The 13,945-nt window shown below is 47.4% G+C and overlaps 1 protein-coding gene across 5 annotated transcripts in view; it reads left to right on the top strand.

Moving 5' to 3' along the window:
* AGPAT4 (1-acylglycerol-3-phosphate O-acyltransferase 4) overlaps positions 1 to 13,945 on the top strand; it is a 126,165-nt gene that overhangs the window by 25,376 nt on the left and 86,844 nt on the right. For all 5 annotated transcript variants that reach the window (XM_015083256.3, XM_027056502.2, XM_027056501.2 and 2 more), the window contains exon 2: positions 10,463 to 10,727. In XM_015083256.3, coding sequence (XP_014938742.1) covers positions 10,550 to 10,727 — 178 coding nt within the window. In that variant the 5' untranslated portion in view covers positions 10,463 to 10,549. The remainder of the gene's footprint in view (positions 1 to 10,462; positions 10,728 to 13,945) is intronic.

Genomic DNA, 13,945 nt, shown 5'->3' on the forward strand with positions numbered 1-13,945 from the left:
GTGTGTGTGTGTGTGTGTGTGTGTGTGTGTCCTTAGCTTCTTATTGCAAGGCTCCAGGGAAATGCTGTGACATTCCAAGGGCACCAAGAGGACTGTGGTCTTAATCTTGTCAATATTGGTTTTTGTTTCTCTTCCACGGTGTAAAAGCAAGTCGCGTATCGTACATCCAACTTACTCCTTCCATGCAGTTTATATAGATGACTCACTGGTATCGCCCATCGTTTTGAAGAGAGCTTCAGAACCAATGGTTTTGAACTATCTTACTTGAGGAGAGGAATGAGGACCAAATCATTTAACTAAAACTTGTGAGTGGACTTTGGGGGTCTTACAAGTCACCTCACCTCATCCTGGAGTGTGTGGGGGTCAGAAAAAACAAATGTGCACACGAGGAATCTTACTAAAACAAACAGGAGAAATGGATTAGGAGAGCTGCAGAGTGGAAAGGCTAGTAAGAAAAGATGGTGAATGGTTTGGGGTCATGGGTAAAGCAGCTGAGGGAGGAGGAGACACGCCCGGGCCGCCGGTACCAAGGAGCTGCTTCATGTGGGCCTGAGCTTGGCGCTTTCTTTCTACACATTGGTGCAGGTCAGCGTCCCGCAGATTCCTGGAAGGAGGGGATTATTACCTCCATTACACAGACGAGGATACTGAGGCTGAGATGACGAGGCCAAGGTCATGCAGTTAGGAAGTGGGGAGTTAAACCCAGCGTCTTTCTGCGGAGCTTCTCCATGGCTGGTTTGGCCACCCGGCTTTGTCACGGCCCGTGTGGGAAGGGGAGAAGGAGGCACTGGAAGACCGCAGTCCTGACCACGTTGCCTTGGTGACAGTGGGACTAGAGTAGGAGGTGGTTTATACGCTGAATAAAGCTCTTTTCCCGTTTTTGGTGCCAGCTGGTGCTGCATCGAACTCGCGCCTGCTTCAGTAGGCCCAGGGCTGGTCCCGGGCCGTTTCCCCACTTGGAGAGACCTGAGGGGCTAACTGCTCCCTCCTATTTCCACCGTCACAGGTAGATTACTGGACCGATGGCCACCGATCTGCCACAACGAGAGTGGTGATGAAGAACCAACAATTTGCGTTCAACATCCATCTTGCTTTCGTTCTGTATTTGAAAAGGCTTCATTATTAATTGGAATATTCTTATTTAAAGCGGAAATGTCCATGTTTCCTGAATGGGAAGATTAGTGTTCCCCCATTTCATTTCAGTTTTTGGTTTCATGATACTGGATCTTGGGGAAACTTCCAGAGGTGGAACATAATTTCACAATGCATTTTCCACAGAGTACCTAGTAAAATAGTTCACACATTCTTGGTTGCTGGAATTGCAACCCACCAGCTAGCTCCTCAGACTGCCCAAACGCCGTGAAGTCAGGGCCCCCCCGTACCCTGTGACCGTGAGAGAGCTGGATTGGGGTGTAGAAATGGCAGGCATTGTTCTGGAAGGGAGGGTGTTCCTGAGGGCTGGGCAGGACCGACTGGCGGGGCAATAGCTCAAAACTCATGATCTCCCCAGTGTCAGAAATGGGACCATGAATTGAAATATGGAATGGTGCTATGAAGGCCCAAGTTCATGTGCAGTCCAGCTACCTCAGCTGTGTCAAAGCAGCATAATATCGCTCAGGGCACAAGTTTGGATTTTAGACATTTATTCACTCTTTGACCTTTGCATAGTCTAACCGCTTAGGCTAGCTAAATCCCCGTTTCCTCATCTATAAAATGGGGATAATAATACCTTCCATGGTGGGCTTTTGTGACGGCGACTGAGATAATGTGTGTGAAACGGTCAGTGTGCTGATCCTCACTGCGCTGGTTACTACTCAGAAAATCTCATGTTTAACTCTGGACATTTTAATCTTGTAGTCGTTACTGCTACAAAAGGCCTTAGAGAATATCTAATTAAATTTCCTTCTATCTTTGTTCTTTTCTCATAAAAAGGTACCTAGGGTATCCATCGGTGTTTATCTCAGAGTCTTGGTTTCCTTGGATTGGACAGAAAAGCTCTTCAGAATGTGTTTTGCTCTTATAAGCTACTCAGAATCAACTATTAAATATAAACTCAGAAGCCTCAATTTTCTATAGACCTAAGTTTTTATCATCCTAAAATTAGACTTTGGAGAAAGGCTCGGTGTTATTTATTAGAGGACGTAATGAAAACCTTGAGTATGACTTATGACTCCTTCGGAGCTTGGTTTGTTTTAATGGACATCATGTACGGTACAGGGATATTGGACAGAGGACTGGTCCATAAAATTTTAACATAAGCTAATTTTAATAGGCTTCTCTGCAAAACCATTCGATGGGGATCATTTTTTTAATTGAGGAGTATTGTAGTTACAGATGGTCCCAGAGACAGTTAAATTCAGTCTAGAACACTTTCTCTCCTGTTTTGTTTTGGGCCTTGGGCCAGTCTAACGCGCAGGAATCCAAAAACTAAATTTATCCTTGTTTGTCAGGACTAAGCCCTAAGTGGAAGCCTCAGGCTTCCACAAGGTAGTCGCTGCCCTTTTGGAGATTTCTGCTAAATTCATTCACCCTCACGGGGCACACAGAATCTGAATGTTCCAAGAGCAGAACATACCTCACTCATTTCCCCCTGGGACTACATCTGTGTCCCTTTCTTCCAGGGCCACCACCACTGGCCCCGGGCATTCTGTGCTCTACCGACCGAAAATACTGGTCCAGAGACAAAATTCACCAGCTAGCTGCACGTTAGTCTGTGCTACTCTCCACCAACCCTTAAGTTTTCTTCTTCTTTCCATCCAGTTGACCATGCCCCTTTGAGAGCCCTCTCTGTACATGGGAGCTGAGGAAGAGAGAAGGATCTCCTTAATCACTATTGAGGAGACCCCACTGAAATGACCGGAAAACCTGATTTGTGAGGACATACATTTCCTGTATTAGAATCAGAGACTGTTCTGTCTGTCAAAGATCTTGGAGCTCGCCTACTCACTGTCTTCCTAAGGAAGAAAATGCTAAAGCAGTAGTGAGGCCATCCCAACAGACTCCAGGTTGGCTGATGTGTCTAAGTGTGGGATGTGTGTATGTGTGTGTGTGTGTGTGTTTGTATGCGTATATAACAAATAACTGTTAGTGTTTTCGTAAGGCATTCTTGGCTTCCAGTACTTTTTTCTATACTTGATTTTAATGTGATTATTATTTATATATATGTATGTATATATACATAGATATGAATCGGGGTCCTTTAGCTCTTAATATATTGAAAATGTAGCCATCTCACTATAAACCTATTACAGTGATACTTAAATTGTGTGGGTTTGCCATAATTCACTTAATTGTTTCCACATGTGGAAATGTAAGCAGTTTCTAATTTTAGGTGCTTATAAATAATGCTTGCTGAATATCTGCATGCAGAGAGAATAGTCTAAAAGTTAATTTTGTCTTTAAGAGTGTTTCCCAGAAGTTGGTTACGAGATTGAGCGGTAGGAAGACGTTTCAGGTCTTTGTACGCGTGTCAAGTTGCTTTTCTAAAAAGACTGAGCGGTTGTTCTCACAAGGAGGGTGAGAGTCCCACTTCCCTTCAAGTCTTTCAGAATGTATTATTATTTTAGTTTGGAATGTAAAAAAAAAAATAGGTTCTGCTTGTTTAGTATTTGCATTTCTCGCATCTCCTTTCTGCTTTGTGACCTGTTCTGGTGCTTGGAGTTAAAAGAGCCTAAAATGAGGGGTTGTTTTGATTTCAGTGATGATACTACATTGGTCACGGGTATTATTTTAGCAATTCTGCTTGGACTGATTTCTTTGGAGGAACGTTTTGCTTCTTCTAAAACCCTGCCCTGGCTCGGCGCTGTAATAAGTGTGACAAACAAGCCAAACCCCGAGAAACAAGCTACTGAAGGACTTAAACCCATTTCAGACTCCTTCTCTCTTCCTGCCCGAGCCTGAAGGTCGTGCTTATTTAATGGTTTCAGAGTAGTGAGGAAGGCAGAGGACTTAAGTCTTAGTGAAGGCTCTTCTATCTGTCGCCTTATTCGAATGCTTTCCGTTGAAGCTCTCTATGCGCACTTAGAGGAGGATGCAGTTTGAATTCTCTCCTGGGGACACTCCGAGCTTTCTTTATTTGCTTATGTTTCCACTGCCTGAGGCTGGGCAACGTGGGGCACCATCTGCTTGACTGAGCTGAACTGGCTCAGGAGCCCCGCGGGGCCCTGCTCGGCTGCTGGGGTGCGCGCGGCTGCTGGGGTGCACGCGGCTGCTGGGATGTGCTGGGCTGGGGTGCGCAGGGCTGCTGGGGTGCACGCGGCTGCTGGGGTGCATGTGGCTGCTGGGGTGTGCTGGGCTAGGGTGCGCAGGGCTGCTGGGGTGCACGCGGCTGCTGGGGTGCATGCGGCTGCTGGGGTGTGCTGGGCTGGGGTGTGCGGGGCTGCTGGGGTGCATGCGGCTGCTGGGGTGCCCTCGGCTGCTGGGGTGCCCTTGGCTGCTGGGGTGCCCTTGGCTTCTGGGGTGCCCTCGGCTGCTGGGGTGTGCAGGGCTGCTGGGATGCACACGGCTGCTGGGGTGCACAGGGCTGCTGGGGTGCCCTCGGCTGCTGGGGTGCACAGGGCTGCTGGGGTGCCCTTGGCTTCTGGGGTGCCCTCGGCTGCTGGGGTGTGCAGGGCTGCTGGGGTGCACACAGCTGCTGGGGTGCACACGGCTGCTGGGGTGCACAGGGCTGCTGGGGTGCCCTCGGCTGCTGGGGTGTGCAGGGCTGCTGGGGTGTGCAGGGCTGCTGGGGTGCCCTCGGCTGCTGGGTGTGCAGGGCTGCTGGGGTGCGCGCGGCTTCTAGGGTGCGCTTGGCTGCTGGGGCGCACGGCCGCTCCTCTCCTCGGTGTCTGCTCACTTCCTTGCTGGGAATGCTGCGTGGGAAACGCAGCGTCCCTGAAAGCACGGCCCGGCTCAGACTGCCTTCCTTCTGGGGTCCGCTTCTCCAACTCCACACTTGGGAAGATTATTCCTCAGTGAAGAAGGTGAAGAGCCGCGAGCTCTCGTGAACGCATCGTTTCCCGTCTCTGAGTCACCGACGGAAAAGTAGAGGTTACAATGAAAACAAACGGGGGAGGAAATGTTTTCACACATTTGGAGGTAAATTCAGGAAAATGTCAGGCTCTAGATATGTAGTGAGAAGGGAAACTAAGTCGATTTCTATCCCTCTGCTTTCCCAGAAATGCTAAAATCACATTTCTTAGCTGCGCCCCTTTGCCTCTTTATTTTCTTGCCACGAGAAGAAAAATCTCCCACTATTTGGGCGCCGCCTGTGTGGCAAGCATTCCAGAAAGTGTTTCAAATGCGTTATTATCTGAGCCCCACGACCACCTGGTGTTGAAGGTATTGCTCTGATTTCACAGACACGGAAGGAACTTTCATAGCTGCTGATGGGCTGAGCCTGGATTTCTAGCCAGAGCTGCCGGACTCGCAATGTCCCCTTAACCTTCCCTGTTCCCAACCTCCTCCCAGGCACCTGTGCTGGGATGCAGGGTGGCATCCAGCCTCCACACGGTCAGAGCCTGGATTCTCACCTTGGCGCCCTCCTGACAAGGGGTGTGTCCTTCTCATCAGGTCTGTAGGCAGCACACTTGTTCTGCCTCAACGACCTGGGCTGTCTCCCCTTCTGCATCACACGGGCTCCGTCATCTGACCACAAGGAACCGCAATGCAGGCTGGGATCGGGTCCCTTCTTCTGTCCAGGGGAGGAAGAGCTCATTTCATTCTAAGAAAAGAGTAATAAAACAGGAGAAAAGAAACCGCCAGAATTCTTCCACCCAAAATTAGCCACTATTAATAGACAGCCATGAATATAGAAATAGAGATGTGAATGATATAAATATACACATTATTATTTTACAAATCTGAATCATGCTTCTTTGTTACCGTTTTTCACTCAGTGTCTTCTCATATTCTTCAAAGGCCTATACCAGCTCGTTTAATGCCTCTGTTATACAATTGGTTCATGGTCGTTCAACGTCCCCCATGTGTGTGACCCCAGGTCTCTCCCTTCCTTGGATGAACAGCTTCTTTTCTTCACAGTGGCACTTCAGGAGATTTCTTCCATTGAATAAGAGGCCTCCTCCAACATTAATGGCAGCTTTTTCAAACAGCTGTGAGCCGATTTAACATAGACTCATGGGCAACAATGTGCCCTCAAGGACTGCCAGAGACTTTTTCAAACGATGAGTTAAGTTCAAACTCTGCTAAACATCAGTAGCGGGGAAATGAAGGTAATTTGGAGTAAACTATCCTCCTTGAACCTATTATCCTCCTTGAACCTTGATTCCTGGTGACAGGAGCTTTCTGTCTGTGTTTAAAATGCTGGTTCAGGAATTTTCAGGTGATGGGTCAGACTCTACCTTCTGAAAAATTCAAATAATGTATACAGGTTGGGTTTTCTGGCATTTTTCCCTGTTCTCTACGATTTCTCTTTAAAATGTCTTCATGTTTCAGGGGCACCTGGGTGGCTCAGGCAGTTAAGCAGACGACTCTAGATTTCGGCTCAGGTCATGATCTCACAGTTCTTGACATTGAGCCCCAGGTTGGGCTCTGTGCTGAGTGTGGAGTCTGCTTGGGATTCTCTGTCTCCCACTCTCTCCTTCTCTCTCCCTCTCTCTCCCTCTCTCTCTCCCTCCCTCTCTGCCCCTCCCCCACTTGCACTCACCCTTTCTCTGTCTCTCAAAATAAATAAATCAAACTTAAAAAAAAATGTTTTCTTGTTCCGGCAATTCCTCCTACATGTTACCTGCATTCCCTGGGTTGTGACTGGTCTGGGCTTCAATATCTGGCAAGACCCCTGCTCCTGTTCTCAGCACAGCCAGCTTGTGTGCCAAGCCCCAGTCATGTCACCTCTCCCCTCTGTGCCCTCCTCAAAGATGACCTGGGCTGGACTTACCATCGTGAACACGATGGAAGGGGCTGTACCTCACAAGCCTGGAGTCAGCTCTCGGGGCCTGTGGGTGAGTGCCAGGGAGGGGCCCACAGACTGGGTTAAAGGCCACTTGGGAGCCCCTGATGTGCCGTCCACACTCTGCCCTGTGCAAGAATCCCAACCAGACCATGGCAGCATCTCGTTTGGGCTTTTAGGCACATAGGTTCTTCGTCATTGCTCTTGATGATAAGAAATATCTTTGCTCACAGCAATATGACAGAGAAACAGCTTCATGGTTATTTGTTGATTTACAAACTCCATAAATTACTTGTTCTGACAGTCTGTGAAATAAAATTCTTTGTCATTTCCTTGCTTCGTATAAGCTGCTGAAGTGAATTTGCTGGAAAGTTTCTTCCCCTAACATTCTAGGTAGTCACGCATCTGAAAGGGAAGTAGGCAAAGTATTTTTAACTGCTTTCACCGCTGGTCAGATATTTCTATCATCTCTCCTCAGTAGGGCACCGAATTGGCTGATGACCACATTCAAAAAAAGCTGTTCCTTATTCGGTATGGGTAGGGTGGCCCCCCACACTTCCATCTGGAATAAACTTAAGACACACAACACATATTTACCCAACAGATACCTCCTTAAATGATTTAGCCTTGTGTCTCTTTATTACTAATCAGCTCTGAGACTAAGTCAGTCAAATTGTTTAACAAACTCATGGCACCTGCCAGCCTTGTTCTTCTTCAGGCAGTTCCTTGGCTAGTCTTTTATTTTGCTCTTGCCTATAAATTTGAGAATCGGTTTAGCTTGAAAGAAAGAAAGAAAGAAAGAAAGAAAGAAAGAAAGAAAGAAAGAAAGAAAGAAAGACAATAGTCTTCTTGGAATTGTGATCCCTCTTTACAGATAGAGAAACTGAGATCCAGAAGGGTTACTTTACCTGAAGGCACATGACCAGTAAGAGGTACAGCAGAGGTTCAAACCCAGACAGTTGGACCCAAGCCCACGCTCGGCCACCACACTAGTCTAGGAAGAGAATTAGAGGAAGTGTGTGCAAAACCAAAGCAACCAGGGCCCACCTGCCTGTGATTCCCCCTTAAACATCACCAGTATTACATAGACTCCTGCTTCGTGCGGTACTAGCGAAGGTTTTACTTGAGGGCGTGGTGGTCCCTGGTCTTTTACAAGGGAAAAAAATCTTCCGTGTTCTTTGTAATGTCCTACTATTGACTGGAAATCGAGGAAGGCAGCATTTCATTCCCTGCGTTTCCAAAGTCTATTATCTTTTCTTAGTGTTAAGTCAGCATAGCAAAGGATTTGCAAAATACTTCACACGTACTAGATCATAGAGACCTAGGGAAGAATCCTACTTCTTTTGGCCAGATTGTCTGGAAGATTTTAGTGGCTCATCTAGGGACAGTGAATAAAGCTCATGAATATTCAACATCGTCCTGTAACTGCTGCCACACTGTAAACCAATGTACATCACTCCTCTTTTTGTGGCTCCTAAAAGTCAAGTGCATTGAAAGGGGGCTGCCAGCTTAATGCCTACTCATTAGAGAGAGACTGAGTGTGTTGGAACCAAGTGTGTCTTTGACAACCTGGAGATGTTTGTGGGAAAAGCCACCTGGGAAAGGTCAGAGACGTGATGCATCAATCAGTCCCCGCAGACCCTTGGCTTTGTGCCAGAGAGCAGGGCTTCTGGGGGGGTCGGGTGTCTCAGCTGACTCCAGAGAAATCAGGCCCAACGTTACTTTCCACTTCCCCCTACCAGAAACATATGGAAACCAGGCGGGAGTACCGTGTACCTTCCAGATCATCTAAGCAAATGTAAATGTTCTAGAGGAACACACCTTATGTCTGTCCTGCTGCCCACGGCCATCTTCAAAACCAGTCTGGGTGACCAGAAGCAAGTCCCATTCCCCACTCTGAATATAGCTTGTGATTTTGAACTCCACTGAAGGCTGCGCTCGTTTTTGCCTTTGGGGTCATCTCTGAGCTGCTCCGCAGAGCCCAAGAGAGCTCCCCAGCTCCCCCCTGGGAACAAAGCAGCCCAGGCAGGTGCACAAGAAAGAACTTGGAGATAAGACAGAGACCTATGATTAGTTATGGGCTGTGACGACCTTAGGCAAATCACCCAACCTGTGAGTCATCTCAGTTTCTTATTCTGAAGAATGGGATAATAATAATACTCTTCTCATTAGATTCATGGGAAGCTTAAAATGATATAATAGATGTGAAACTATTATGTAGATTTTTTGGTGTTATTAACACAGACTGATCTCTCCATTATTACTGTTGGAGGGTTTATGCTAAGTTTGGGCTGCTTCTAGAGAAGTTTGCAGTGAGATCCTGCTTCCAGGAGAACCAGGCTGCTGTGCGTGACTGCCTCAGCTTTCTTCCTTTTGCCATCAGAGTATTTGAAACTCCTGCCTTCACACTTGCCCTCAAAGGCTTTTTTTGCCACACTGTAAAGTCATATCATTATTCCATTTTGGGGTCGGAGACTGATTACCAGGCCGTGAGTCTGGCTGCTATTTGAGTTTCTTTCTGATTTTAGAACTGTGGGGGGGGGGGGGTGTGGTGGGGGTGGTTCTCTTGCCTTCATACTTGGTCATTTGTGTTTACTGATATTTCAAAGCCCATTCCTTGTCTACCTTCATTAAATCATTCCACATTTTTTTTTAATTAAGCTCCCCGAGGGGCGCCTGGGTGGCTCAGCCAGTTAAGTGTCCGACTTCAGCTCAGGTCATGATCTTGTGGTTCATGAGTTCAAGCCCCACGCTGGGCTCTGTGCTGGCAGTGCGGAGCCTGCTTGGGATTCTCTCTCTCCCTCTCTCTCTGCCCCGCCCCTGCTTGTGCACTCCCTCTCTCTCAATATAAGTAAATAAACTTTTTAAAAAAAATTAAGCTCCAGCTATGTGCCGATGACTGCTCCAGTCACTGGAGAGAAAATGGTGATCTTTAGGAGAACCGTGTACTTGGGAGCAGTGACGGTGCAGTGGGGGAAGGGGGAAGAGCAGAGGGTGTCCTCCAGGGATACACTGGGACAGGTGCTTTGGCAGGCAGAGGCCACCCCAGGGCTACCCCTAACGTCACGCGGGCCAGCTTGCCCGAAGGGACGTTGGAGCAGGCAGGATCTGGAGGAAGAGAAGTGGGCGGGGGAGGGTGTTCAGGCAGAGGTGGCAGCAGGAGGGGACACCGGAAACACAGCCTCTGCTGTGATCACCAAAGACAGGAGCTCGCACAGCAGCCGAGCCGCAGGACTCGAGCCAGCTCGGCCACCTGTGAACCTGGCAGCCGTAGAAGCCGTGGAACCGCGGCCGGGCTGCTTACCCTCCCAGGACCTCGGTCCCCTCCTCTGTGCTAACAGTCCCAGCCTCACGGGGTGTTAGGGCAGTGAAAGGAACTATTACTTTTAAAGGGCTGAAACCTGGCCTGACATAAGTAAGCGCCACGTGACTGCCGAATAAAAAGAAACCAACTCGTGTACAAAGTGTTTCATTGTAAGAGTCTATTTTAAGAGGGTTTTCTTCCCCCCCCCCCCCCCCCGACTCTAAAAGCACGTCTTATATTTTTGTAACGTGTAACACTGGTTTGTGTTCTAGACACTTCCCTGGGTGGCGGACCTTGGTTCCCTCTGGAAATATTCTCCTGCAAGTATTTATTTGTCTGAATCAACGCAACCCCGCGCCATGGACCTCCTCGGGTTGCTGAAGTCTCAGTTCCTGTGCCACCTCGTCTTCTGTTACGTATTTATCGCCTCGGGGCTAATAATCAACACCGTCCAGCTCTTCACCCTCCTTCTCTGGCCAATTAACAAGCAGCTCTTCAGGAGGATCAACTGCAGACTGTCCTACTGCGTCTCCAGCCGTAAGAGTCTCGTTTATTCTGTTTGTATCCTCACCGCTGCGGGGTGTCGGAGACAGGGCTGGGAGCGGCTCCCCGGGCTTGCCTGGCGGCCCAAGCTGCTTTTGGTTCTTTTGTGTCTGTTCCTTTGTTTTAGGTTGGGAATGTCTGCTTTGTCCTCACTCTTCAAAAGCTAATTTTTGACCGAGTGATGCCAATAGCCCACGGTGCAGCTCAACAGGCGCAGAACAGTCGCCTCTGGAAAGTAAATCTACATTCTGTCTGTGTTTTCATTTTGCTCCTCAGCGGCCACCAGTGTTAACGATTTCTTAGTTGCCCTTATGGAAATGGCATTATTTTGTGTACTGAGATCTTTACGGATTTATGGCTCTGATGTGTGTATGCAGGTGGGTCTGTGTGCATATGTTTGGATACATAATGTTTTTAACAGCGAAATGGCAATGTAACGTATTGTTCTTTTGCCCTGCATCTTTAACTTTTTATTTTGAGATAATTGTAGACGTACCTGGGGTTGTGAGAAATGACACAGAGAGCTCCCCTATACCCTCCAGGCAGTTTTCCCTAGTGAGAAATAACTTCTTGCATAACTACAGTATAACATCCCAACAAGAAAACCAACAGTGACACAATCCACCAGCCTTATTTAGATTTCTCCGGTTTTATGGACACTGATTTGTGTGTTTGTGTGTCTGTGTTTGATTATACTCAGCTATTTTAAACGTGACTAATTCCACTGGCCCGAATTTCAAAATTGAAGTGAAAAGAAGTAAATCAGAATATTGGGAGTACCTGGAGATGAGTTTTGTTGTTGATTGACCTTAAACCTGTACCTATTCTCAAGAGTACGGAAGGCAGTGTATCATTACCAATTATACATATGGGTGTGAATATATTTAAAAATATGAGCTCTTTCACATCAGGCAATTTAAAAATCTCAGCTATGTTAGATGCACCAAGAGTCCAAAATTATTGGCATTTTCCTGAAACCCTTTAAATGAAGCAATTAAATGTGAATTTGAATCCAGACAATACAAGCTGCTTACAATTATCCAAATGGATTACTCCTGATCCAATCAGTTATTAATTTAAACCTCAACATACCGACTTGTGACAAGAAAATGATAGAAACATCCTTATCCGTGATTTCTTTCACCAACTCAGAACTTACAAATCTCTCTGATACTATTTCTGATAGGGTGTCAGTGCTAGACCCCTAAGTCTTTTATTAGTGTGTTTTATATAAATATGTCTTGAAGGTATTCATAACATCCCAAAGGCAAGCTGTAACTGCAAAAAAAAAAGAGAGATCCTTGAAGCCATTTGTCTATGGCATATTGGATGCGGTACCCAATGCCCCAGTACATAATGCAAGTCTCCGTGTCATACATTTTACTGTCACGTTGGTCTGTGGTACTTAGGGAATGACTCTTCAGAGCACGGTGGCCGTAGTAAGAGATGTCTGAGCTGAATTGTAGCTGTTTGAGGAGAGAAGAGTTTGCATAGTCAAGAGAAGGCGATCACTGTCTGAGATGTACCTTATGATTTTAAGGTAAAATTTTAACTCCGGTAATTGGCATCTCTTTAAACAAAACTCAAATTTAACAAAGCAACGCTGATTGCACTCTTCATCGAAACCTGTATTTATGTGATGCGCACACACCTGTGAGATACCAACATCTGTCAGTTTGCAAGCTGAAACCATGCCTGTTGGCACCGTCACAACCCCAACCAAGTGTCAAGCACGTGGTTCGGAATTGGGTTTCTCATTTGGAGTCAAGAAGAAAGAGGTAGAATTCGGGAGGTGAGTTCCCAAGAGTAGTCGATTTTGCTTGTAGTAGGTGGGGAAGACACCCAAGGCTATGGCAGGATTAGGTCCAATTCTTCCGAGAGTGCTTTAGCCCACTTGTTTCTGGTGGAAATTAAGATGGGGGACAAATTCAGAAAGCAAGTGCATTTTTACCCGTCACAAATTGATGGAGTGATTTTAGAATAATTCCAAGTGGAACTCAGGAACTAACCATCCAAGACAACTAGCATTTTCCCCACACAGAGTGTGATGGACAGACAGTCTCACTACAAGGCCTGGGAGTACATCCATCCACGGTGTCCCAGAGGAAAGCTTCTGCAGGCTCTGGACTGAATAGAAGCAGGGCCATTGTACAGCTATGTGAATAGTGAAGGGAAGGAGCAGCCGTGGCTCCTGGGGAAAGAGAACATGGTAGGAGAGAAGGGCAATGCATCCCGGGCCCGGCTTGGGGGCACCTCCTTATAACGAGTTCCATGCAAAGCAGATTCCTCACCCCTGCTGCCCTGGCATGTGTTACACGGCAAAGCTACTCTCCTTCTCTTTCTCCTTTCACTTGTTCTAGCTGCTAGATATCCTTATTCCCTGGGTGCTTCACAACCACAACAGAGGACGTGTAACACACAGACCGTGGGCCGTTGAAGGTCACGGGCTACGGTCCGTGGGTTCCTCGGCAGCTTGGAGTAGGAGACGGTCAGGTTCCTTCTGTTGGCTTCACCCTCCTCCTCTCTCTCCAAGTTGAGATGAAAACTGTCTGTGGGGTTTGATTGTGCCTTCTGGCGTATGAATCAGTCCGAAGCTTAGAAAATCGGCAGCAGCCATCCCTGGCCACTGATATTTTAAGAAAAAAGGCAGAATAAATTGTCTCCTGGAGACTCAGGCCCCCTCCCTCACCCTGTTCACTTTACCAACAGGGCTGTGTCATCATCCCTTTTTCTTTAAATGTTTGTTAAGAGCTTGGTGTTGTGCCAGGTAAATCCGAAGTAATCCGCAGCCCTGGTGTGGGGAAACGCACGTGCCAAAGGCCACACGGATGTGAATGACAAGTAGAGACGAAATGCAGCAAAGACAGCGTGGTTACTGGCAAGACACACGGTGCAGAGAATTTCAGTCTAGTGGCCAGGACTGACATCATGAATAACAATTTGAAGGCATGTTTAATCTAGATGGCTGGGTTTGGGAGGGTTGTTGTATCTCACTTGCCCCTAGATTTGCCCGCACGAAAGGCTAAGACAGGCAGGCAGCTGAGTGGGGACGGGCAGGGTGGAGTCAGCTTCTGCAAGGAGAGAAGCAGGAAGAAAGTGACAAGATGCGAGGCAAGGAGTGGAATTGAATTACCTTTCCATTGCACAGGATGTGCCTTTTAATATCCAGGGAAAGGTAGCCAAGATTGGCTGGCTTGTTTTTCTTCCCTTCT

This window comes from Acinonyx jubatus, chromosome B2 (assembly GCF_027475565.1).
Source record: "Acinonyx jubatus isolate Ajub_Pintada_27869175 chromosome B2, VMU_Ajub_asm_v1.0, whole genome shotgun sequence".
NCBI classification, from domain to species: domain Eukaryota; kingdom Metazoa; phylum Chordata; class Mammalia; order Carnivora; family Felidae; genus Acinonyx; species Acinonyx jubatus.